The sequence below is a fragment of the Balaenoptera physalus genome, assembly GCF_965194825.1.
Source record: "Balaenoptera physalus genome assembly, chromosome: X".
NCBI lineage: Eukaryota > Metazoa > Chordata > Mammalia > Artiodactyla > Balaenopteridae > Balaenoptera > Balaenoptera physalus.
The window spans coordinates 39,543,927-39,568,428 of NC_138903.1; the positions used below are offsets into that span (position 1 = coordinate 39,543,927).

Sequence of the window (24,502 nt, forward strand, 5' to 3'; positions counted from 1 at the left end):
GAGCCGCTCTGGAACATTTCCATCGTTGCAGAATCTAGTACTTTAGTGGGCATCCCTGTAATGTTCTATCCAGTAGAGCCACACACTTATGGAATATATATGAATGCATAAATGAATTTAATTTCATATAGTAGAATCTTGACACTAGTGAGAAATTGCCTGGAAATTTTCAGAATCCCCACCGTTGTGAACGGCTCTATAAACTCATACTTTAAAAACCTGTAGCAGAAAATGTTAATAACCGATTTTCACAAGATTTTGTGAAAGGATTAGTAAACTTTATACTGAATTATGAAAAGAGTTGATCATATTCTAAGGGAACTTAATTGCATGAGTGTGTGCCAATGTACTTTACTCGATGGAACTGACCTTAGAAACTGGATGAACGTTTTACGTCCGAATTCTAAGAAAAACAGTTACACGCAAATGCGTGACTTTGCACCAAGTTTCTTGGACCTTTGAAGCAAAGAAAAGTACTCACCCTTATTCCTCCAGAAGGGCTCTTTATAATAAACTATGCACTTGATGACTGAACCCAAAGGCACACGAGTGATCAGCTGGTTTCTCATCATTGGCAGAGGGGGATTGAAATGAATCTTCATGCCCAGAACAGGAGGAATAGCGCTAACCACATACTTAGCCTGGAAGAAAAACGGCATGGTTAAACATTGCTGGTGGGTTGTTTTTGCTCTTTTTCTAATGTTTCTCCCTCATTTACCCTCGTCCCCCACTCAATCTCTCCTTAAAAGAGAAACTAGAAGAATCAAACTTGTTAGAATCAAAATGAGCTCTTGTTGCTCCCTAGCTCAAAACCTCCAATGACTTCCCATCACACTTGGAGTCAAAGCTAAGTTCCTTACAGTCACTTTCAAGGTCATACATGAAAGGAACCCTTGTCACATCTCTGATCTCATCTTCTGTTACTCTTCCCTTCAATCCTCTTAATTCCACCATTTTGACTACCTTGCTGTTACTTTAACATGCCAGGCTTGCTCTTACCTCAGGGCCTTTGCACTGGCTGTTTCAGTCTACCTGAAAAACTATTCCCCAGAGAACCACCTGGCTCAATCCCTCATCTCCTTGGGTTCTGTGCTCAAACATCACCTTCTGAGTGAGGTCTTCTTTGATGACCTTATTGAAAATTGCATGACCAATCGTCCCACCTCACCTTCTGGCACACTCTCTCCCCCTTCCCTGCTTGGTTTTTTCCACAGTACTCATTACTATTTGGCATAGTCTATATTTTAACTATATACCTGATTACAACTTTTCTCCTTTACTAGAATGTAAGCCACATGAAGGCAGACAATTTTATCTGTTTTGTTCACCGCTATGTTCCCAACTCCTAGAATAATGCCTGGCACATACGAGGCACTTGATATTTATCAAATAAATATTTTCTTTGATTTTCTAATTATGTAGGAGCCCAATACAGAGGGTTGATAATACGTGTTTTGTAAATCTCCCCCCTCACCCCCAAATATTATGGTTCTGTTCTCCTTTCTTTCAGATAGAGGTAGCTTTTTCGCTTTTGGCAAAGGCATTGTCTACGAAGTCTAGAATATTCTTGGCTTTACTTAAGCTCTGGTTATCTATGGGACTCTGGTCTCTTCTCCCTGGTTTAAGGCTCTTGGTTACCTCGTACACCTCGTGGTTTAGGGTCTCCACAAGGACGTTTTCTCCTGTCTGGTCAACGTGGATCACAGGCCTCTCCAGCTTCACTCGGTCCCCAAGGAGGTCCATTATCCGCTCACTCACTTGACCAGATCCACCCACAAATTTCCTCTCCTGGAAAGAAAAAAGGACCCAAGAGGTGGGTAGGAAATATAGGAATGGATATAAATTGCTAAGTTGCTAGTTTTCCTCACATATCTTTACTGTGTGAGGTATACAATTTCACGCGGCCGTTGCGGGTAGTGTCTTTCACCATTGTTTTCTAACCAATGATTGCTGGCTTTCAACAAAATTACAAGTTTTCGAGCCTTCCAGGCTATGTTCTGATGGACTCCCAGGCTCCAAACTCAGCTGGACATCCTCAGCCTGACTCCCATGTCCCACCTGCCTGGCTGAGACCCCTGCCCTGTGTCCTACCTGCATCCTTTGGTTGAGTTGCTGGGCCACCACTTGCCTGAGCACACCTAGGCCTGTTTCCTGTCTCCTTGTTACTCAGTCTCAGAATCTTGCTGGCCCACCCATCCCCAGGCCAGCTTACTCTCTGTTGCAGTCTGTCTGTCTCACCCTGGGTCAGGTACCTGCTGTTTCTGTGGCCACTGAGGCCATTTCACCTCACTGCACCCACCTGCAAAAGCTTCCAAATGTTCTGCGTGATTGCGCACACAGTTGCGCTGACTGTCTTCTCCTAAATTTTCAGTTCAGTTAATTTTTAAAAAGACTATTTCAAATAGGTCTAGGAAGAAGGTCACAGAGAAGGGGAAAGAGAAGGGAGGGGGAGAAGGAGAAGAAAGAGGGTGACGAGGCGGAGGAGGGGGCAGGAAGAGGAAGGGAAGGAAAGGAAAATGACTGTCGAGGAGATTATCTAAGAACTCTAATCCATTTCCTACTGTGCCCAGCATAGCGCATTATACAAGGCTGGGGCTCAGGAAATAGGCACTGAATGAATGAATGAATGAATTCCATGTGGTGCGTGTGTTTTAAACTGAAAATACGTTTCTGACTTTTTTTGTTCAGCTTTCCAAGAAGTACTCAAGTGATGTTCATCAGCTGGTCTCTTACAAACTTATCAAATAATCATCGGATGTATATCCAAATGGAAAGTTGCAAAAGTACATAAAAAAGGAGACAAGCCTAATTTTAAAATGACATTGGCCACTGGGTTGTCACACTGGGTACCTAACAACAGACTGTCCCTTTCAAAAGTCACTTTGAGCTGCTATGATTAAGCTCTAAAAGCCACAAGCCTGCCTCCTGCTCCAACCTTTCATGATTGAAGGATGATGCCAATCTTTCATTTAGGCAGTGGTGGTTTTCTGTTTGAACGGTCGGGGTATGAATGGGTACCTGCCCTCCATTGGTTGTTGACATGATCCTGGCACTGCCCCCACACTGCTTCACATACCACAGGAACCAGAGAGCGGAGACCTCATGGGTCTCTGCGGTGACACACAGGTTCACAAAGAGAGTAGCAAGCTGCTTCGAAGACCTGCTCAGGAAGAAACAAGAGCAAAGCTGGCAAATGCAGGGGAGCATCTTCTTCAGTCTCTGGAAATTATTCAAGCAGTAAACTTACTTGGCTAAGTGGAGCACAATTTAGCAAGTTGCAGAAAATTGTCACTAGAATCTAATATTATAAAACATGACATCAGAGATTTGGGGAATAGGAGACATATTTTCCCCTTAATCAAAAGACCTAGCTCAGAATCAGCGTGTATTCCATATGCTATGCTGTCATCACTTGCTACTCTCCTAGGCATCCCCATCTCAGTAAAAGGCATCACCATTCACCCACTTGCTAAGGCCAACACTCCAGAAATCAACCTTAATTTCTCTCTTTCCATCACTCTCCCACCATCCAATCCATCAGGAAGTCCTGTTGTCTCTCACCACATCACTCCACCTTCATTACCACCAAATTGGCATCATCTCTTGCCGGGATGATTAGAATTATTTCCTCCAGACTGGTCTCTCTCGTTCCACTTGTCCTCACTGAATATCTATTTACCACACTTGAAGCCAAAAGCTTTTTATTGCCCTCCCCTCCGTGGTGCTCTTTCTATAGTGTAAATCAAGTCATGTCATTCCCTCGCTTAAAACTTTCCAGTGGCATCCTATCAAAACCAGAATAAGATTCAGATCTTTTACCATGGCCTCCAAAGTCCTAAGTGATCCAGCCCATGCTTACCTTTCCTATCTCATCCTGTACGTTCTCTACTTATTCTAATGTCCCCTCAGAAAGATGAACTCTTATACGTCTATAAAAATGAGCACCAGCTTCTATATTCCCAGCACCCTGGCATTCTCTATCATTTTACCATAGTGTGGTAGCTTTAAAACTATTTTCACTGTCTTAAATTATCTTAATTATTGGTTTATTATTTTTTATTGCTGTCTCCCCCACTAGAATATCAATCAGTGAAACAGGGATCTTAACTTTCTTGCTCACCATCGTGTCCTCTTTAATAAAATAGTGACTGGCACATAGTAAGTACTTAATAAATTACTTGTTAGATGACTGAATGAATACATGGTTGATGAGAAATGTCAATTAAACATTACTTTTCTTTTCTTTCTTTCTTTATTTTGGCCATGCCACACAGCTTGCGGGATCTCAGTTCCCCAACCGGATTAAACCCGGGCCACGGCAGTGAAAGCCTGGAATCCTAACCACTAGGCCACCAGGAAACTCCCTAAACATTATTTTTAAATGATCCATAATGCTCAAAGGATATGCTAGGTGCTGTACCAAGTACAGAATTAGTCACAGTTATCTATTCAGTTATTTTACTGTCTAATGGAAGACCAGCTCAAAGAATGGATGAGGGGAAAAAGTGATTAACAGAGTATAGATAGACGAACTTTTGCTTGAGGTTGGCAGGTAAATGATGAGAGGTTATGTCCTATCTGGAGCCACACCAGAAAGTGAATGATCTCCTGCAATTCCAACAGCTCAGTGAAATCTAACAGATCCTAAAATTCACCAGTAGTAATGTGTACTCTGGGATATCTTTAATTAGGACCAATCCCGCTTTTGACTTTGACATAAAGTTTGCATGCTGTTAATCTGGTTATACCTGAGGCAGAATTTTCCACCTGATAGTGCTGACAATGGGTGGAATAAATAATACTGTCTTCCATTTATTGAACTCTTTCACACTCCATGGTTTTTAAAACCCATTGTCTTATCGATTTGTCACAAAAATGACAGTCATTATTTTTCCCCAGTTCACAAACCCAAACACTGAGTCTCAGGGAAGTTAATAATATGTAGTGCACAGCTCACTAAATGGTACAACTGCAAACCACGTCATACCTGATTCAAACTTCATGCTTTTAATACCTCAAAATGCTTTAAAATTAGTCAGTCGACAACCTTGAAGGGACAAATATTGACCAAGGGACACCTCTCTACCCTAGTGTGCTTTGACTCTGGAAGTTTGTAGAATCACACTTAACACACATACCAGTTACTTGTGACAATGTGTGCAACCATAATCACCTGGTAGCACTTTTGTGACAGTCCCCATCATTAAGCCTGCAAATACTGTAATATATACGTTGAAGTGACTTCAAGTTAGTTTTGCAAGATTCCTCATGATAACTAAAGGGATGGAAATTGCTGACTCATGCTTTCTTTGCAGAGGCAACTTTTGGCTTCTATCTAAAACAAATATCCAAAGATTGGTTTAAAATATTACTTCAAAGTGAAAACATCCTTTGCTGCTTCCTGATGTCCCGTTTTCTTTGCTCTTTATTGTATAGGTGAATTCGGATGGTATAAGGGAGTCATAAATAACTAAAACCTAATGTTGCCCTAGCTAGATAACCGATATTAAATATAAAAATAGAGCTGTGATTCTAGTTGTTACTGTTGCCAGTTTGGTGAGAAAGAAATAACCCTGGTTTGAAATCAAGGGAGATCTAAAAGTAATTTGTCTCTGGAGGGCCAGGCCATTCTTAATCCTTTATTTGATTTACTCTAAGAGCTTTACTGAGAAAAGAAATGAGAAGAAAAATATCTGAGGGATGGAAGGCCAAGGAAGCTAGTGCAATAATATTTTCGTGTTCCTTGCCCTGTTGACTCTTTAAAAGATAAACGTTATTATGTTTTCTACATGAAAAATATACACATATTATATAAAATTTGGAAAATTCATAAAATAAAAAGATGAGAGAATGAGTATCTTCCACATTTCTGCCCCCCAAAAGATAATCTCTAGACTCATTTTGGTGCATTTCTTTTTCTAGTTATAGGTTTTAAAAAGTGTATTTACATAGCTGTGACTACATCATAAATTTAATCTGTTTCTGAAAACCACTTTATAAATGATAACAGAAAGAACGATCAACATTAGTCTTTGAATATATGATTATGCTTTAGTTTGAACCACGGTAGGTTGGATATTCTGGGGATTACTTCCTTTAAAACCAGGAAATTATATCATGCTTATCTTGCTTAGGAAAAATTTTAAAATTACTTTGTGTTCATATATTCCTTACATCTCAGAATGCTTTATTTTGTCAGCCAACAACCTAGAATATTCACTAAGGGGAGGGTTAGGCCAAGGACTATGGCAGAAAAACTCAGATCTCTGTGAGACCAAAGAAATATAATTAGTCCTATCTTCAATGAGCTTCAAAGCTCTCCGGAGAGAGAAGACCTAATGAATTTATTAAAAGCTTTTTATAACAGGAGTTATAAAACAAATGCAGGTAAAAAATACTCACTATATTTTGAAAATCTCATGTATAAAATTTAACAGTAAATACTGCAATTTTATTACAAACAAAATAAGTTGTATTACAAACTACATTCTAAAACAGAGTGGTAAATAGCATCAGATAAGTGTTAAAAAGGATGTAATTAATAATAGGCATTGATTTCATGACAATAAAAGGGTTTTACTCTTTCAAAATTGGTTACTTTCAAAGGCTGAAGACGTAGGAGAGGCACATGTTAATCATAGAGTATTATATAATAATAACGATAATGATTAAAAACTGGAAGTAACTAAAACGTCAAATGATAATAGATAAACACATTATGGTACTCACTTCCCATGGAATAGTCTGCAACCATGAAATACGATGTTTGATGAAGAATTTTAATGACGTGGATAACTGTTTGCATTGTAATATTAGATGTTAAAAAACATTCTGATGGATATCCGTTGCTTGCAGGGCATGTACAGTTTTCTTTTTAGAAACGAGATGATATATCACGCTGTACATACTTGACGACAGCCTGCTTTTCTATCTGTTTAATAGTATGATGTTTTTCAAGCCATTAAATATTCTTCTTCAACACGATTTTTAAAGATTTTAGAGTATTCCAGTTTTCGGACAAACCATAATTAAATTAACCAGTCTTCTATTATGGGACATTTAGATTTTCCTTTTAAAAATAATGCTTTGAATCTCCCTCCCTGCCTTTCTCTCTCCCTTTCTCCCTCTCTTCCTTTCTCTCTCCTTCTTTAAGCTAAATTCTAAGAAGTTGAATTTATGTATGAAGAAGTATGTCCATTTTATGTCTTTTGGTTATGTCCATATCTTAGATTCAGATATCCTTAAAAACTTTTTACTTTTAGTTGCCAGTGCTCCAACTTCCCCCCCCAATGCCTAGAGAATGAAGACATCAACCCCAGAGCCACATTCCCAACTAACGCTGTTTAGCATGGGCAAACAGTCTCACAGCAATGCCATTTTCTGACTTTGCTTACCACAAATTCACCATGTGCTTGAGATGGAACCCTTATCAACCTTTCCTTTCTCCCTGCTGTCCAAGAGCAGGGAGGCCTTTCCACGCTGTCTGTCTATACAGCTTCCACAGTTCATGTATAGTTTCCAACTCTGCCAACCGTAATTTAATACTTGACTCTTGAACACTTTCTTTCAACGCTACACGTTTCTCCCTAATGGGGAGCGGTCAGTCCAGTCATCCATGTTTCCTGGACAGTTGTGAATTATCCAGAGAACTTCTCTAGAAGTTCCTCTTCAAAGCTTTGAAGAGTTCCACTCCATCCCATAGGTGTTTGAAATGCATGTCCTGATGCACTCTCTCCATACTTGACCACCAGTGAGGAGTATACAAGTATCCCTACATCGACAGCTTGATAAGTGAGATCTTTAAGCTGTTCTAAATAAGGGAAGTGGCACAACGTGGTCTGTCCTAAGGACTTTAGGGGGTAATACCACCTTTGTGATGCAAAACTATTCCAAAGAAGTAGGTTTGATGTATAGACATCTTTAGGGCAGGACATGGTTCCAATATTTTTCAGCACTCCACCTGGCCAAATGGTGTGATTATAGACACAAAGCGGCTACTTGTTTCATAGCTGCTGAACCGAATTGCTAAATAAACCTGAAAGAGAGTCACAGTCAATGCCTGTGCCTAATGGCGAGTCTTACTCCGTCCAGCAGATCTTGTCCAGCAGCTCCTTCATCGTCATGTGGTCCCACTGTTCTGCAAGGGGCGCCTTCCATGGGGCATCACTGGGAATCTACATTCAGATGACGATTCAGAGGGGAAAAGCAAATGTAATTTTCCATTTTAAATAACTATTTCAATAGTATTCAAAACTCTAACTTAAAGAAGGAAAATGCAAGTTTTCCAAATTCCCCCAATAGTGGTTTTTTTACTGCACAATCCATGTTGTCTGTGTAGATTTCCTATTCGCTCAATCCATATTTAATTTTTGATAACCTTTCCTGTGCTATAAATGGAGGCTATGTTGTAATCAGGCTGTTTCCAAATATCAACTACTAAGTTACTATTATAATTTAGAGAGAACAATTCAGAAATTCAACTCCTTGGGACTTCCCTGCTGGTCCAATGGCTAAGACTCCACGCTCCCACTGCAGGGGGCCTGGGTTCGATCCCTGCTCAGGGAACTAGATCCCACATGCCGCAACTAAGAGTTCGCATGCCGCAACTAAAGATTTCTCATGCTGCGACTAAAAGATCCCAAATGTCATAACTGAAGATCCCACACGTGGCAACGTAGATCCCTTGTGCCACAACTAAGACCTGGCGCAGCCAAAAATAAATAAATAATAATTTAAAAAAATCAACTCCTTAACAAAGATCAGACAGATGTACCAGATCATGTCTAAACTGGAGTTCAGGTCAAGCTCAGGAGCTGCAGGTTTGGGCATGGTGGTGACTCAAAGACCCAGAAGTCTTACTTGCTATGTCCTGAGGATATTCTAAATTAAGAAACATCATCCCAGGAAAGCTGAATGATAGAAGATCTTCTCCCCCCGCATCAGCAGTATGCAAATTGCAGCCTGTTGGACATCTCATTCTTTTAGAGGTCAGAAACAAGTTCACTTACTCATCTCACAAATCTTTACTGCAAGTTACTGTGCTACACAACGTGCTAGGCACTGTTGACATGCTTCACCTTCTTTCTTTTAAGGACTAAACTTATTATGGAGAATACAAATGTCATCAAAGAAGCTTTAGGAAGCTTTACCTCTCGTCCCATGTCATCCATCGTCCTCCAAAGGTTGTTATGATCTAGGTAGGCAATTGGATTCCACATAGGTGGGAATGGGCCCCTGAAGGGGTAGGACTTGCCCTGTGAGATACAAGATAATTTTAAAAGGAAACATTTACTACAATGGAAAAGTAGTTAAATATGCCAAGTTGTTAAATATCTGTAAGCAAAATCACGTTACCAGTATGTGATATGCACTCAAGTGTTTTAGTTCCTACTGTTCTCAGAACCCAACTTAACTTTTTAGCATTAAGATTTCCAGCAAAATTCCCTGTTACCTAAAGAAATTTGGTGCCACACCAAACACAATAGAAAGGTTTCTCTCTGAAATTGGAACCCTTATCATGTAAAATGTAAATGCCAGTACAGAGGTGGGGTTACCTAATCTCATTTGCCAATGATACTTGCAAATATCTCAGAGCCAGGAGACTCTGCATGGTGGAGGGTCAGAAAATGACAACTATAAATATTACACAAGTTAGAAGGGGATGAAAAACCAATTGCAGGAATGCAAGTATCTGTAGGAAGAGCCACAAAACAGGGCCCAGCAAGCTTCTCCAAGGAATCAGATACGCTAGGTCAACACAGGAGTTCCCAGAGATCAAGGTCAAAGCAGAAAGAAGAGACAACTTAGGGAGTTCCCTGGTGGTCCAGTGGTTAGGACTTGGCGCTTTCACTTTCGTGGCCCGGGTTTGATCTCTGGTCAGGGACTAAGATCCCGCAAGCCGAGCAGGGCAGCCAAAAAAAAAAAAAAAAAAAAAAAAAGAGACACAACTTCAAGCTTCTCTTTGTGACATGTTTACACTGCCTGGTTCTCCCAGAAGAGCAGGGACGCCTCGACACAGAGACAAAGGGCATATATTTCTCCAAGGATTACTAACATGGCAGCTTGTATGTCATCTCTGGGAGGCTTAACTTAATGGCAGTTCAGGTACATCCACAAAAACCACTTTAGGTTCATTTGAAAACCTGAGTCAGAAGTCAGGCCATGCATTCTGGCATCATCTTGCAACCAAATTGGAGTAACTCAAGGTCCACAGTCAACCAAGATATCACAATAGCTCTCAGTCATTTGGCAAAGATTCATCTCACACTGATTTTGTAGTTACAGAAACTATTTTAATAATTAATTCTATGGTCATATTGTTCTTTGTTCTCCAACAAGGCCCTAAGATTCTCAGGGAAGAGTTATCATACAGGCTGACTTTTCTTCTTGTATTAGTCATGGTTCTCCAGAGAAACAGAACCGATAGGATGTATGCGTGTGTGTGTGGTGGGGGGTAGGGGGGCAGTGAGAGAGAGATTAATTTAGGGAATTGGCTCAGGCAATTGTGGAGGCTTGGCGACTCCAAAATCTACAGGGCAGGCTGGCTGGCTGGAAACCCAGGGAAGTGCTGCAGTTCAAGTCGGAAGGCCGTCTGCTAGCAGAATTCCGTCTTCCTTGGGGGACCTCAGTGTTTTTCTATTAAGGCCTTTAACTGATTGGATGAGGTCTACTCACATTATGGAGGGTAATCTGCTTTATTCAAAGTCTAATTTAAATGTTAAACTCATCTAAAAAAATACCTCTACAGAAGCATCTAGAATAGTGTTTGATCAAATATCTGGGTATGGTGGCCTAGCCAAGCAGACACATAAAATTAACTATCACGCTCCTTAGTCAACTTTACTGAGGTATAATTTACACCCAAAGAAACAATTTTAAATGCACGATTTGGGAAGTTTTTGACACACTGTAAGCACCTGTGTAACCATTGCCACAATCAAGATACAAAACATTCCCATCACCCCAGAAAGTTCTCTCTTGCCCCTCCCCAGGCAATTCCTGCCCACTTTCTGGCCCAAGACAACCACTGATCAGTTTTTTGTCACTATAGATTGTTCTAGAATTTTTTTAAAAATGGAATCATGCAGTATGTATGATTCCACCTTTATCTGGCTTCTTTTGCTTGGCATGACGTTCTTGAGGTTCATCCATGCTGCAGTCAGTCCCTTTTGATTGCTGAGTAGTATTCCATTGTATGGTTGTACCATGGTTTGTTTATCCATTCCTCTGTTGATGATTCTTTCCAGTTTTGATTCATTCATTGTGGATGTTTGCTATGAACACCCTTGTACAGGTCTTTTTGTATACATATTTTTTTTTCTCTTGGATAAATGCCTAGGAGCAGAATGGCTGAGCTGCATGGTGGGTGTATGTTTAACTTTTCAAGTTTAACAGTTTCTAAAGTGGTTCTACTGCTTTGTATTCTCACCAGAAATGTATGAGAGTTCTACTTGCTCCACATCCCAACCAACACTTGCTGACTTTTCTTTTATGCTTTAAGTACACTGTTGATTTTAGAATATTAGATTTACAGAGAAGTTGCAGAGATAGTACAGAAAGTGTCTATATCCCTCTCAACTAGTTTTCCCTAATGCTAGCATCCTGCATTGCCATCGTACATTTCTCAAAACCCGGAGATTGACACTGGTACATGACTATTTATAAAACTTAAGACTTTATTCGACTTCACCAGTTTGTAAACTAATGTACTTTTTCTGTTCCAGGATCCCACAGAAGATACCACATTACACTTAGTCATCAAGTCTCCTTGGTCTTTGGTCTGTGACAGTGTCTCAGTTTCTCCTTCTTTTTCATGACCTTGACAGTTTGGAAGGATACTGGTCAGGTATTTAGTAGAATGTCTCTCAATCTGGATCTGTGTGAATTTTTTTTCATTTTTAGATGGGGGCTGTGGGTTTGGGGGAAGAATACAACATAGGAAAGTGCCTTTCTCATCACATCACCTTGGGGGGCACCTGACTTATCCCTGCTGATATTAACTTGATTCCTTGGTTAAGGTGGTGCCTGCCAGCTTTCTCCACTGTAAAGTTATATTTCCCCCTTTCCCTGCTCTGTTCTTTGGAAGAGAGTCACTAAGCTCAGTCCATTCTCAAGAGGAGATGGTAGGGAGTAAACACTACTTCCTGGAGGGAGGTATCCACATAAATTTTAAAAATTCTTCTCTAAGGAATATTTGCCTCTTTCTCCCCTATTATTTATTTATTCTGTCTTTTCTTTATATCAGTATGGGCTTATATATATTCACTTTATGCTTTGGGTTATAATCCAATACTACATTATTTATTTTCTTACTCAAATTGTTCCATCTGTGGTCGTTGGGGGCTCCTGTGTCCTTTTGACATGCCTTCATCCTTCTGTTTCTTGAGCACTTTCTTCATTTCTGGCACTAGAAGATTCTCCAGGCTCATTGTCTATTGTCTCTGCCACAGCCCTAGGATCTGCCATTTCTCCAAGAAGCCTTCATTTCTTTTATTTTTAAAAAAGTTGAATTTAGTAGAATCAACTAGGTGTATGCTGGATTAAAAAAAAAAAGCAGCTTTATTGAGATACAATTCACATACCACACAATTTGCATGCTGACTTTTTTAAACCTGTACTTATGCCTCCATCAGAGCTCAGCACATAGAATTTATTCAGTAGAAACCTATGGAAGGATCCATAGGATCATTCCCCGCAAAGCACACGTGGGTCCCACCCCAGCACCGCCTCTCTGAAACTGACTGACACCGATCGAGTGAGTTGCTTAATCTCGTTGTTCCTACTCAACATCTCTTGGCCTCATGATCTTCCGCCAGGAATTATGCCCAGATTACCATAAACAACTGGGTTAGGTGGCCTTCTCAGTGTCCCAGAGCTCTCCGTTTACCTTTCACCTGCCACTAACTCCACTGTACCAGCTTCATGCATTTACCACTTTGTGTCACCCATCGGACTCTAAGCTGCAAGATCATGGACTCAAGCCAGCCTACCTGGATCAAGTCATGGCTCTGCCACTCACTAGCTGTGTTCAGTTACTTAAGCTCTCTGTCCTCAGTTTACTTGTGTATAAATGGGATGACAGTAACTATCTCACAGATGTACTGGAAAGATGAAGTGAGATGATTCACATAAGTTACTTTGAACAGTGGCTGGCATGTTGTCAGTTCTCAATAAATGTTGTTGCTGCTATTAGTGCGGCTGTTACTACTGTAATTATTATTTTTGCATGCCTAGGACCTGTTGGCATAGATTGCTGGCACATAGTAAGTTCACAATAAATGTTGGATATCATCTCAGCTGTGTGACGTTGAACTTGTTATTTATTTGGCACACAATGTCCTGAATTCTAAAAAGATCTTTTGTACTTAGATTTTGTCTTAGTCCATTTGGGCTGCTATAACAAAAAAAACCCACCAGAGACTGGGTGCTTTATAAACAACAGAAATTTATTTCTTGCAGTTCTAGAGGTTGGGAAGTCCAAGATCAAGATGCTGGCAGATTTGGTGTCTGGTGAGGACCAAGTTCCTGGTTCATAGATGGCCATTTCTTACTGTATCTTCACATGGTGGAAGAGATAAGGGAGCCCTCTGGGTCTGTTTATAAGAGCAACGACCTCATTCATGAGGACTCTGTCCTCATGACCTAATCATCTCCCAAAGACTCCATCATCTAATGCTATCACATTGGGGGTTAGGATTTCAATATATGAATTGGAGGGGGACACAAACATTCAGTTTATAGCAGGTTTCCTATGCTATTATTAACTTCTTTGTTTTCAAGTCACCTACTTTGGGCTCCACAGATCCTCACCAGCAACACCTGCCCTGCTTCCCACCACACACCAGAGATGCATTTATACAAAGGGGGTGAGAGATGGAACTCCCATTATGAACAACCAAGTCAGGCTACCTCGCAAGGGCAGAGTACATCCGAGACCGGCATACAGAGACCTCTCCCTGGACTCCTCGGTGTGGCATTGTGCCCACAGGTAAAGGGCATCAGAAAGAGATAAAACCACAAGCAGGTTGAAGAGCCACCCCTTAAATGGGAAGAACAGCCCATTTTTGTTGCAAAAATCTTTAGGACCAAGAATGGAGGGGAAGAAATTGGTAGTCAGCCAGACAATTTAGTTATTCAGGGCTCTGTGTTTGCTTGTTTTTACAAACACTTTGGTTCTGCCAGAAATCACCAGCAGATGACTTGAAGAAGCGTGTGAGCCCAGCAGATTTGGTTAATTGGTGTCTGCTCTGTCACTGCCAAGGTCTGCACCAACAGCCACGGCAACTCCTGGGAACATAAGGACAATTGCTTAAGAAACTGAGAACTCCAGTCTGACTCATGGATTGGCTCGGGAAAAGGTGAAGAACAGCTCTCGGGTGAGGGCAGAGCTACCCGGAAAACCATGACCTGCACAAGGAGCCCCATCAACAACAGTAACCTGTTTCTCCTTCCCCGTTAACCTTCAACTCAAGGACACATTGTGAGATGGGCCTCTCTCCACCATCCCTCCCTCCTTTCTCAAGGATAAGGTCTTTGTACAGCACATGTCTTATGGAAGGGATATGATGGAAGTGGGGTGGGGCTTCCAAGATTGTTCTTGATAGATGCCAGCTTAGTAGCCCAGTTGAAATGTCACCCCAGCTGAAGCCCAGGGATTCTCATTCAGTGGGGTCCTAAACACAGTGAGGGCTGCACCAACAGCAATCATTCCAGCAACTCAATGGTGTCAGAGACCAGCTGCCAAAGCCCTCCTAAATCAGGAACGCTCTTAGATAGGAGGTGTGTTCAGAACTCTAAAGCCAAAACCAGAGTGAGAAGTGACCACCACAGAGGGCTCTGTGTGAGTAAATGGAAGCCAAACAATATGTAAAGAGCACCGTGATGAAGAAGAATGAAACACTTCATCTTTTTTTAAAAAAATTTATTTATTTATTTATGGCTGTGTTGGGTCTTCGTTTCTGTGCGAGGGCTTTCTCTAGTTGTGGCAAGCGGGGGCCACTCTTCATCGCGGTGCGCAGGCCTCTCACTGTTGCGGTCTCTCTTGTTGCGGAGCACAGGCTCCAGATGCGCAGGCTCAGTAATTGTGGCTCACAGGCCCAGTTGCTCCGCGGCATGTGGGATCTTCCCAGACCAGGGCTCGAACCTGTGTCCCCTGCATTGGCAGGCAGATTCTCAACCACTGCGCCACCAGGGAAGCCCCACCCTTTTTACGTTCTCATTTACTGACAGTCTTTGGTGTCTTACGTCCAAGCAGGTAGCATCTTAGCTAAGTTTATAAAAACGATTAAAATTGTCCTTCAGTGTTCTTAGGGCACTGGTTCTAGGACCCACAGCAGATACCCAAATTCGCGAATTCTCAAGTCCCAGAGCCGGCCCTCTGTATCCACAGGTTCCGCATCCGCAGATTCAACCAACCACGATCATAAACATAATACACGATCTGTGGCTGGTTGAATCTGTAAATACGGAGAGCCAACTGTATTCTTTTATAAGATTAGAGAAAGCTTCTGATAAACCCAGGAAAGAACTATTGTTAGAGACATAAAAATCTCAAGTCTTCAAGCTTCAGGGAATAAGTAGGGGAGGGCGGGAATGTCTAAATTTATTTGACATGACCAAAGGTACCATGAGAGTTTTGTGTCTCAGATTTGGCTATTGTAGAAACAGTCCAGTGATTATTACTATTTAGAACATTGTCCAGGGAGGCCTGTCTTGTCTGAAGAAATCATGACAAGACATCAGAGTAAGTCCCCAGTTCAGGGACAAAACAACATATCACAACAGATTGAATGCCAACACAGATATGAGAAGCCAGCTGTCTTCTCTCAAGTCAGATGTGAAAGAGATATGCAAAAATGAAAGTCAATGCCACTCACTCATGTGTTTGCTTTAGAAACCACTTTTTTTCCATAAAAATGTTAACTTGTCATAGGGTTATTATTGTTATTTTAGGTGAATTAATAGATATTGTTAAAAATCCTCAGTTTCAATTCCTAATATGGAAAATACAAAGAGATGGAGTCAGTTGAGCCAAAGCTACTTGAGGTTCTCAGTAATTTTCAAGAATGTAAAAGTCTGAAAAGGGCTGGTATAGAACCACAGAAGAAGGGATGCAGGGTGGCTTTTTTTAAAAAATAAATTTATTTATTCATTTATTTATTTTTGGCTGCGTTGGGTCTTTGTTGCTGCACACGGGCTTTCTCTAGTTGCGGAGAGCGGGGGCTACTCTTCATTGCGGGCTTCTCATTGCAGTGGCTTCTCTTGTTGCGGAGCACAGGCTGTAGGCGCACAGGCTTCAGTAGTTGTGGCTCGCGGGCTCAGTAGTTGTGGCTCATGGGCTCTAGAGCACAGGCTCCGTAGTTGTGGCACACGGGCTTAGTTTCTCGGCAGCATGTAGGATGTTCCCGGACCAGGGCTCGAACCCCGTCCCCTGCATTGGCAGGCGGATTCTTAACCATTGCACCACCAGGGAAGTCCCCAGGGTGGCTCTTAAATGACCAAAGAACGGATTCAAAATGGTCTCGGAAACTTGATAGCTGTGTGACTACAGTCAAGTTGCTCAATATTTGTGTTCTCTTATCTTTAGATTTGGAATAATGGTACTCATCTCACAGGGGTATTGTAAGAATTAACCAAAATGATACATGGCAAACAGGATGCACTCAGTTAATGGATGTAGCTGAACAGTTCTGGGATCATGATGAGTGCCCCGTCACTTATACAACCACTTCTTACCCATAAATCCATGCCCTCATTTTTGATTAATCTCCTTTGGGTAAATTCCTAGAATCAGACACGCTGGCGTGAAGATTTATGTTTGACTTTTTAAAGCAGACTCGCTGAAAACCAGCAACCAACTCGATTATCACATGGCCTTATTTTGTAGCCTAAGAGCTTCGGCAGGCTCAGTAAAAACATCTGAAATCTGCCTTCTCAATTCTCCCCCTAACGAGTGGGCCAGGGCTCTCAGAGACGGGCTGGCTTGGCGGGAAGCACATCACTAATGTCAACTTTGATGCTCCAGATGTCTTGCTCTTCTCCTGACCCTTGTTCTCTGAGGCAAAGACCGCACACCCTGAAGTCTGTCCCATCTGGGAAGCCCTTTTGCCATCTTATTCCCCACATTGACCCCAGTCTCTGCAGTAAGAACAGGTGGCCTGGCCTTTCTTCGATCCCGCTTCTCGACAGTGACCTTTCCGTCTCAGTGTCTCCTCTGCGGTTCATGGGAATCTCGCCTTCCTCACTGTGGGGAGCTGGAGCAGGCCACCCGGCCCCTCTAGAACTCAATGACTTTTACAGCTCTTGGAAAGGACTATGCTTGGGCCACAAACAAAATAGGAGGACCAAGCTTAACTTTTGATCTGTATTTCCAGTTTGGAAGAAAAGAAATTTACCCTATGGGGGAGGAGGGAAGGAAGCTCTACTTAGGCAAATGGCTTTCTTCCTCTGTTTATCTGTTCTCATTTCTAAGCACTTGGAGCCTGGGGTCAACAGGGGTTCTTTTTTAAAAAAATATATTTATTTATTTATTTGTTTTATTTTCGGCTACGTTGGGTCTTCGTTGCTGTGCGCGGGCTTTCTCTGGTTGTGGCGAGCGGGGGCTACTCTTCGTTGTGGTGTGCGGGCTTCTCATTGCAGTGCCTTCTCTTGTTGCTGAGCACAGGCTCTAGGCGCGCAGGGTCTAGGCACGTGGGCTTCAGTAGTTGCGGCGCGTGGGCTCACTAGTTGTGGCGCACAGGCTTAGTTGCTCTGAGGCATGTGGGACCTTGCTGGACCAGGGCTCGAACCCATGTCCCCTGCATTGGCAGGCGGATTCTTAACCACTGCGCCACCAGGGAAGCCCCAGCACGGGGTTCTGATTGCATCATCACATGGGCGAAGCTGGAGGGAGGGGCAGACAACAGTGACAACGTTTTTGGAACAGGCCAGCAGCACTTAGCACGGGAAAGGCCTGGAGTTGTTAGGGAACTGTTGACTGAAACCACCTGCCTTGGCCAGACCCCGCTTGCCTGCGTTGTCTCACAACAGGAGGTCCTGATAAGGAACATGGTGGTCACTGAAAACTAACTAGGTGAATTCGGGAGGGGCCAAAAGAGGGAGGAGAGGACCAACTTCCCAGAGTCCTCTTGCTGGAATCCATCTTGGCTGAGAGATTCGCACGCCACCAGGCAGGACCCTGAGTCAGACTAGGGGCCAAGCAAGATGATTGGCCAGAGACTACCTGGAAACTAACCCCATTACCATAAAACCTGAGACTGTGAGCCACGTGGCAGAGCAGTTCTCCTGGGTTCCTTTACCCTCCTGCTCTCCGCCCAGGCGCCCCTTCCTAAAAAAGTCTCTTGCTTTGTCAGCACGTGTGTCTCCTTGGACAATTCATTTTGGAGCATTAGACAAGAGCCCACTCCGGGGCCCTGGAAAGGGTCCCCCTTCCTGCAACAGAGTCATCCATGTAGGGAGAAATAGGGAAGATGGGGATGGTACTGGCTGAGAAATTAGGCAAAGCCTTGCAGGAATAATAATAACAAACAATAACGACAACAGCTGACAGAGAGTGTTTACCCCGTTCAGGCTTTGTTCTGTGCACTTTACATGTATTGATTCATTAATCTTCACAGCCGCCCTTTCAGATGGAGAAGCTGAGACATAGAGAGGTGAAATAATTATCGTCTGCTCAAGGTCTCACAACTGCTAAGTGGCAGCAGGATTGCAATTCAGACATTCAAAGGCCAATACTCTTGATCATGAAACTTCCCAGCCTCTTAATTATAATTATTGAACACCATTTGTCAGACACTAGGCTGATGGTTTTAATTAAATAGTTTAATTTAATTCTCACAACAACTCAGTCAGTAAATTGCTAATTGTATGTTTCATTTTACAGATGAGTTCTGAAGCACAGAGAGGTTGAGAAGCTTGTTCAAAGGTCACACAGCTTTGCACGCCAGGGGAAACAGAATTTAACCTCGGGTTTGTGCATTCAGAGCTCAAGCTCTTACTTAGATCTCTCCTCCATGAGCCACTGCTCAGTTGGTGTAAAGAAGGTCTCTGGAAGACATTTTGACCCAGTAACCACTTGAGAGTCTTACAAACCAGGTAGAAGCTGATGATGGGTTCAATGACCAGCCAGATCTTTTCCGTGGCTCTCCCTCCTGATCCCAGGCAAGGACCAGTCCAGCCCATCCTCAAATGACTTCCATGCCAGTTCATTCACTCATTTATTCAACAAATATTTCTTTACACACAGTGTAAAACACACTGGAATTTGAAAACTTGGTATAAAAAAGATGTTAAACACCTCATTAACAATTTCATATTGAATACACGTAAAAATGACTATTTTTGATAAATTGGGTTAAACAAAATATACTATTAAACATATATAATTACAAAGGGGCACAAAGACCTTTGATTGTGGGGATGGTCTCACAGGTGTATACATATGTCAAATCTTAACCTCTATACCTTAAGTATGTGCAGTTTATTGTATGTCAATAATGCTGTAGCTCCCCCATTGCTACCCGAGAGGATTAACAAGAACTAATTTCACCTGTTTATTTATTTTTTCGATGCAGCTATTAGAAATTTTAAAATCACATAGGTCAACAAATACTTCTTGAGCACCTCCTATGTATCTGTCACCGTTCCAGGCTCTGGGGGCACAGTAGTGAGCGACAACAGACAAAAGTCTCTGCTCTCCTGAGAGCTTACATTCTAATAGGTGTAAACAATAAACAAACAAAACAGACACTAAAGAAAATAAAGAAGAAAATCATGTAGTATATTAGACAGTGATAAGTGCTATGAAGAAAAAGAGAGTAGGAAAGGCCAAGAGGGGGTGTTGGTGGTTTGGGGTTGATTATAATTTTAAATAAGGTGGACAGGGAAGGCCTCACTGAGAAGGTACCATTTGAGGGAAAAGATGAGAGGAGAGGGGGAAACCGTGTGACTCAGCAGGGTGGGGGGCAGAGCACTTCAGGCAGAGGCCCCAGCAAGCATCCTGAGACAGACTGCACAAGGAACTGAAAGGAGGCCAGATTCACCCTCTCTCTTCTTCCGCAGGGATGTACTCTTGCTCACTGGAACGAATCCAGGCTCCTGAGCCTGGTTCTCAAGGCTGCCAGAAGAAGATGGATGCCAAGGAGGTGGCCTCTGTGCTCTGGCCGGGGCCTCTGTGCCCTGATGTCAGCAGGCCATCCTCACCACTGCATTGTCGCTGCATCTGTCCTTCAAAGGCTCCTTTGCCTTCTAATCTCTGGCAGTGCAAAGCTTAAACTACTTTCTACGCCCAGCTCAAGACTCACTTTCTTCAAGAAGCCTTCCGAAATTCACCTCACCCCCCATCAGTGCTCGAAACATAAGGTTCACTCCATTTGGAGTCCTTACCATAGCAGCTTGTAATTGTTATCTTGGTATTATTCTCAAGGTGTTCCACGTGAGTATGCCTTTTTTCTCCAGCTGCTTCAGGAAAAGACACATTTGCCTCCTTCTATAATGCTTAAGAGTGATATATATTCAATTGGTGTTTGACGAGCATTGGATGATCGGATGGAGAGATGGAAGGATAGATGATTGATTGGATGAATAGTGCTATAGACTGAATGTCTGTGTGCCTCCCCAAATTCATATGCTGAAACCTAACCCCCAGTGTGATGGTATTTGGAGGTGGAGGCCTTTGGGAAGTGATAAGGTTATGAGGGCTGCATCCTCATGAATGAGATCAGTGCCCTTATAAAAGAAAGTCTGGAGAGCTTCTACCAAGCGAGGATACAGTGAGCAGACAGCATCACCAAATCTGCCAGCAACCTTGATCTTGGACTTCCCAGCCTCCAGAACTATGAGAAATAAATTTCTATTGTTTATAAGCCACCCAATCTACGGTATTTTAAAAAATTTTTATTTATTTATTTATTTATGTCTGTGTTGGGTCTTCGTTTCTGTGCGAGGGCTTTCTCTAGTTGCGGCAAGCGGGGGCCGCTCTTCATCGCGGTGCGCAGGCCTCTCACTATCGCGGCCTCTCTTGTTGCGGAGCACAGGCTCCAGACGCGCAGGCTCAGTAATTGTGGCTCACGGGCTTAGTTGCTCCGCGGCATGTGGGATCTTCCCAGACCAGGGCTCGAACCCGTGTCCCCTGCATTGGCAGGCAGATTCTCAACCACTGCCCCACCAGGGAAGCCCCCAATCTACGGTATTTTGTTATAGCAGCCTAAATTGACTAAGGCAAATAGTATTAAAATAAGAAGAGGAATTCTTCAGGATCTGAGACAGAAGTCTGACTGAATATTTCTAAATACAATGAAAGTTAATATCTTCTGAAAAAAATTAAAATGTTTCAACTAGGAAGCTGAAAATTGTAATTCTTCCCTCCCAAAACCTGATCAATATCTTTGTCCGCTTTACTTTCATAATCTGTTGTAAATACACCTGCTGATGGAGACAGAGGCCTCCACAGGGGAGAGTTTCCAAAATCAGCCCATACATTTACCTCAAAGAATAACAGTGTGTTGAGAAGGATGCAGGATTTTGTGCCCCTAATCCTCTGCGGCTTGTATTAGCCATTTCCAGCTGTATCACATGGCAAACCATCAGGACACACTATTGATGTCAAGAGGTTGTTTCCAAAGCAGAATAACGCCCACAGCTAAAATCTATTTTCCTGTTCCAATTTTTCACTCTTTCAATTTGTAGACACGTAAGTGTTTATTAGATCAAATTAGCACAGGCATCTAGAATATCCCAATAAATGTAATCTCTTTTTCTTAGGGCGTGTAATTTTGAACATTGCCAACACATTACCCAATATGCATCAGCACTAGCAAAATGCCAGAGTGCTCAGGCCTTCCATAATGTGCTTTTCAAAAATAGAGACAGCTACCCAGCAGTTTTAGCTTTCCCAAGAGAAATCTTGGCTCAAATAAACACTGTGTGTACCATTATAAGAAAGCCAAAAACCTGAAGCAGTGGTCCTTGCTCTTCTCTGGGACAAGGGTCCCTCTGAAACTCTGTAGAAAACCATGTAATCTCTCCAGTAAAGTGCACACATACAAACAATTCTGTATATAAAACTGGAGAGTGTAACTGAAACTTATCTTGGGCTCTTCCCCAAGAGGCACGGATTTGAGATTGAGAAGATTTGATTACAATACCGAGTGTTGGTGAGATTAAGAAGCAACCAGAACTGTCATGCCCTGTTAATGGGAATGTGACATAGTATAACCACTTTGGAAAACTCTTTGTCAGTATCTACTAAAGATGCTTATGCACACAGCTTGCGACCCACTTCTAGATAGATGCCCAAGAAAATGTTCTCCAAACACATACACAAGAATGTGAAATGTCCATTAACTGTATTATGGACCAACAAATTGAGTTCTATTCCCACAATGGAATACCCTACAGCAATGACAATGAATGATCTACAACTACCCATAAATAAAAATCTAGGGACTTCCCTGGCAGTCCAGTGGTTAAGACTCTGTGCTCCCAATGCAGGGGGCACAGGTTTGATCCCTGGTCGGGGAACTAAGATCCTGCATGCCGCAAGGCACAGCCAAAAAAAAAAAAAAATCTAATGCTGTGTTCATCTGAAACCATGTTTAGAGGCCAGAGGAGATTCAAAACAAATAGTAGCAATGCCAAGAGGGCAGTTATGCTTTAATCACGTATTTGGAAGGTGTTCACGATGAGCTCATCTGTGAAGTCAGGTCACTGTCCCATGGTGATTAACTGAAATACCACTGTGTCTGTCTTGACAACACTTACCATTGACCACAGGATGGCTCAGGCTGGTGGGAGGCAGTGACCAATGTCAAACAGATGCCTTCTGTTAAAATGGGTCAATGTACAGTGGAGAAGCACTCTGTTTTTCCTCTGGGAAAGGACAGCTCTCACCCAATTGTATACACACACACACACACACACACACATATATACGGATTATTATTAGAGAAGACTCCTGCACCCATCTCAAGGCCAGAGAAAGAGCTGCACACCTCAGTCCTTAAGCACCACTGCCTTTTAGAATTATGCGCTCTTTTGCATAAAACAAATGCTTATTTTCTAGGTCATGCTTAGTAACAACTACCTTTGGTGCTTGTGCATGGTACTTCTCATATATCATTTTTTCAAGTTTAAAAAAATTTTTTTTATTGAAGTATAGCTGATTTACAATATCATGTAAGTTTCAGGTGTGCAGCATAGCAATCCAGTTATATATATATATATATACACACATATACATATAAATTCTTTTTCAGATTCTTTTCCTTTATAGGTTATCACATAATATTGAGTATAGTTCCCTGTGCTATAGAATAGGTTCTTGTTGGTTATCTATTTTATACTTAGTAGTATGTATCATATATCATTTTTAATCCTCACAAGTATTTTATGGAATAGGTACTGTTATTTTTTGTAATTGGAGTACAGTTGCTTTACACTGCTGTGTCAGTTTCTGCTGTACAGCAAAGTGAACCATGCATACGTATACATATATCCCCTCTCTTTTGGATTTCCTTCCCATTTAGGTCACCACAGAGTAACCTTATTTTTTATTAACAGCTTTATTGAGATATAATTCACATCCATAAAATTAACAAATTTATCATTTTAACCATCTTTAAGTGTACAGTTTAGTGCCGTTAAGTACATTCACAATGTTGTACAGCCATCACTACTATCCTGTTTCAGAACTTTTTCATCATCTCAAATAGAAACTTCATATCCGTTAAACACTAACAAACACCTCATTTCCCCCTCCCACTAACCCCCTCATTCTACTTTCCGTCTCTATGAATTTGCCTATTCTAGGTACCGCATGCATATAAATGGATTTTGCATCTTATTTATTTCACTTAGCATAATGTTTTCCAGATTCATCGATGTAGTAACATGTTTCAGAATTTCATTTCTTTTTAAGGCTGAATGATATTCCACTGTATGGATAGACTTCATTTTATTTATCCATTCATCTGTTGATGGACATTTGGGTTGTTTTCGCTTTTTGGCTATTAGAATAATGCTGCATGAACATTTGTATATTGATCCATTTTACAGATTGAGGAGAGTGAGTCAGGATAAACAACTTCACCAGGATCACCCAGCTAATGACAGGGGTTCAAGCTTGTTCCCCAGCTCATACCACCTCTCATGCAGCAGGTGATCCAAGATCTGGATGGTCACCGGGGCACAGGAAACAGCAGGCACCAATAAGGGCCACCTCATCGCCATTCCACTGTCTGCTTAAATGTGTTTGTGACTTTAAAAGCCCTAAGCAAAATCCTAACCAAAATCTAACTATTAAATTAGAACTAACACTATATTTAGCTAAATGATGAAGAGAATTAAAATTGTTTGACTGATAGGCTTGTAAAGGCCCAGGAAAAATCTCTAGGCATCATCCTTTTAAGTGCTATGAACACTTGGACAATTTCTTTCATTCAGTAAAAACATCCTGACCACAGATATGAGACAGGTACCATGTGACACTCTGAAGACACAGAAATGA

General features: G+C 41.9%; 1 protein-coding gene across 1 annotated transcript in view; it reads right to left on the reverse strand.

Moving 5' to 3' along the window:
* MAOB (monoamine oxidase B) overlaps positions 1 to 24,502 on the reverse strand; it is a 104,636-nt gene that overhangs the window by 19,712 nt on the left and 60,422 nt on the right. Inside the window, exons 4-8 of the mRNA XM_082446553.1 lie at positions 9,150 to 9,254; positions 8,083 to 8,174; positions 3,019 to 3,160; positions 1,639 to 1,788; positions 482 to 641 (exon numbers count right to left, since the gene is read on the reverse strand). Coding sequence (XP_082302679.1) covers positions 482 to 641; positions 1,639 to 1,788; positions 3,019 to 3,160; positions 8,083 to 8,174; positions 9,150 to 9,254 — 649 coding nt within the window. The remainder of the gene's footprint in view (positions 1 to 481; positions 642 to 1,638; positions 1,789 to 3,018; positions 3,161 to 8,082; positions 8,175 to 9,149; positions 9,255 to 24,502) is intronic.